Source organism: Cyprinodon variegatus, unplaced genomic scaffold (genome assembly GCF_000732505.1).
Source record: "Cyprinodon variegatus isolate N-32 unplaced genomic scaffold, C_variegatus-1.0 Scaffold1539, whole genome shotgun sequence".
Classification (NCBI taxonomy): Eukaryota; Metazoa; Chordata; class Actinopteri; order Cyprinodontiformes; family Cyprinodontidae; genus Cyprinodon; species Cyprinodon variegatus.
The window spans coordinates 114686-117227 of NW_015151992.1; the positions used below are offsets into that span (position 1 = coordinate 114686).

The 2542-nt window shown below is 41.4% G+C and overlaps 1 protein-coding gene across 1 annotated transcript in view; it reads left to right on the forward strand.

Annotated features, from left to right (window-relative positions):
* The window catches only part of LOC107103836 (sortilin-related receptor-like), a gene marked incomplete at its 3' end in the record, with an annotated part of 77432 nt that overhangs the window by 60571 nt on the left and 14319 nt on the right, over nt 1–2542 (forward strand). The window contains exon 4 of the mRNA XM_015403672.1: nt 328–508. Within this exon, the coding sequence (XP_015259158.1) occupies nt 328–508 (181 nt within the window). The remainder of the gene's footprint in view (nt 1–327; nt 509–2542) is intronic.

Genomic DNA, 2542 nt, shown 5'->3' on the forward strand with positions numbered 1-2542 from the left:
ATCCCTAGTTATTATGTTGTACCGTTGTTTCCTGGTGTCTAACATGAAAAGTTAAGCAAGTTGTGCTGCACCCAGGGTTAAGGGTCTTGCTCAGGGACCCAATGTGCTCTAACCACTAGGCCAGCACTCCCCACTATTTGATGAAAGGAGTGGGGGGGGTTATGGGGGGCACTGTTCTAGCCAGAGCCCACAAAGTAGATTCCAAAATAAAGCTTTACTTTCAAATTAAAGAACCCTCCCAAAAAAGGAAAAGAAGTGGCTTTATTTGGAAACTAATTTGAAAACTGATATGGATTTTGTTTCCTTTGTTTCCTTGAACCATCTCAGGGGTGTGGAACCGTACGACCCCCCCACCACGGTGCTGGTCCAGAGGCACGAGCCGCAGGGCGTCTCCACCGTCCTGAGCAGCACCGACTTCTTCCAGAGCGAGCAGAACCGGAAAGTGATTCTGGAGCAGGTGGACAGCTTCCAGCTCCGAGACAAGTACATGTTTGCTACAACCACCAGGGTAAGTGGGCGGAGCCTAACGCCTCTTTCACCAAAGCACCTAGCGCCAAAGATCTTTTTCACAATCAGGCAAACCAATAAAACGATAAGTTCTGCAGCATTAAGGTTCCATCATTCCACTGCTGGTAGACGTTTCCTAAATGCCCAGAGGAAGATTTCCTTTTCCATCGACAGCTTCATTGATGCTACGAAGCAGAAGAGCTGTTATATGAAAGCCTCCACCGTGCAACAGATGGAGGGGATGATTGAGGGGATAAGTTTATCTCCTCTTAATTTAAATATCTCAGTAAAATGAGGAGGAAAAGATTTAGCACCTTAAATAAGGTAAAAATCTCCTTAAACCGTTTAAGCGCGACGGGTCTTAGGAGCAAATTCCGCCTGAAAATACAGACGTGTATTAAAGTGCAACTTCCAAATTATAAGTTGGAAATACAACTGTTTATATTTTTGTGAAAGAAAGGAAATGAGGAATATTTTTCAGGTGAAACCACTATTTTAAATATCATCATGTCTGATTTATGGGAGATTAAACAAAGAAAAAAACAGAAAATCACCATAAAGCCCATTAGAAACTCAGATGAACCGTCAGACTTTATAGATCCACATCTGGACTATAACTCAACCACATGTGGACTGAATAAGTTGAAGCATGTTTGTTCCACAAAGGATTTAGTGAGCAGTTTGCTAGGAGGAAATGGGATTTTGGTACAATGGTGCCAAAAGTGGCCAAATGTGCCAAATGCATTTTTCCACTCATAAAAGGGAATCTGATCAGACAAATACGCTGATTTACATTATTGGAGACCTTCTGAATAAGACAAAGCCTTTGCTTCTAAGGTTTAGTTGTTGGTTCATTGAAATTTACCAATAAAATCACTAAACTAAATAGAAAATAGGAATAACAGAGCAGCTTATGTAACGCATGCCGGTTATAGTACCTGAAATGGTCTCACAATGACCTCTGACCCCTCCTTGAAAAGGTCAGAGCCTCTAGTTTCCAATGATGGCGGCCATTAGGGGGCAGGGCTAAAAATAAATACCTGCTGTTGCATTACTCCAGAAAGAGTCACACGTCAGGTGGAATTTTTTAATCTTATCTTATTTTTATTTTTTTTGTCATTATCTCCTTTCTATCTCCTCCTTCTTTCATCTTTTCTCTTTTTTCTCTTTTCTTTTTTCCTTTTTCTTCTTCTGTTTTTCTGTTCTACATTGCAGTGTCCATATAAACTGTAACACTCCCTGCATAATTATAATAAAGCTATTTATATGCATGAAACAAGTGGAGCAATATGGCAATAGCCGTACTGCTCCACTTGTGAAAGTAAAATCTGTTGGGCTCTTTTTGGCATCAAGACAATTATTCTTATTGACACATTGCCAGACAGGACACCGTAAAAAATATTTTTAAAGCCCCATTTTGAAAGGCGTGTGGATGAAACACCATGTGACTGTTTTGGCCATTTCTACTAATAGATCATCATGAGAAGGTGTCAGTCGGTCTGTTACTGCATCTGCTGGGCTTAAGGGTTTAATCTGATTACTGAAATTTATCTAATTTTCAGGGTCAAAAGAAATCCTTCTATGTGCCAATCATTTTACTTACCTGATCCCATTAAGGCCCAGGCCAGTAGACTTATCCACAAATTTCCCCTTTGATTTTCGCAGTGCGGTGTTCCATAAGCCTATAACCTCCCCATGATGCTGCAGTTTGTTTGCTTCTGAATCAGAAATTTCTCCTTCATTTCTACTTCAGTTTCCATCTGAGTTGTCCGTCTGAATGCAGACTGTGACGTCTCTCTTTGCAGAAATGTGAAAACTTGTTGCTTTTCTTTGCTCTACCAGACTTCCCCTGAAAGCCTGTGAATTTACTCCCATTTACACTAGCCTTCTGAAACCGTGCCGAGAACGGTCCGAGCAAGGTAACCGAGATAACTGTTGAGTGGGAATAGCACGCAAACCGAACCGAACCGCGCTTAGGGCCGGATCTATCAAAGGTTTGCGTGTATAAAAACGTGAGCTATTTCACTGCGCACGC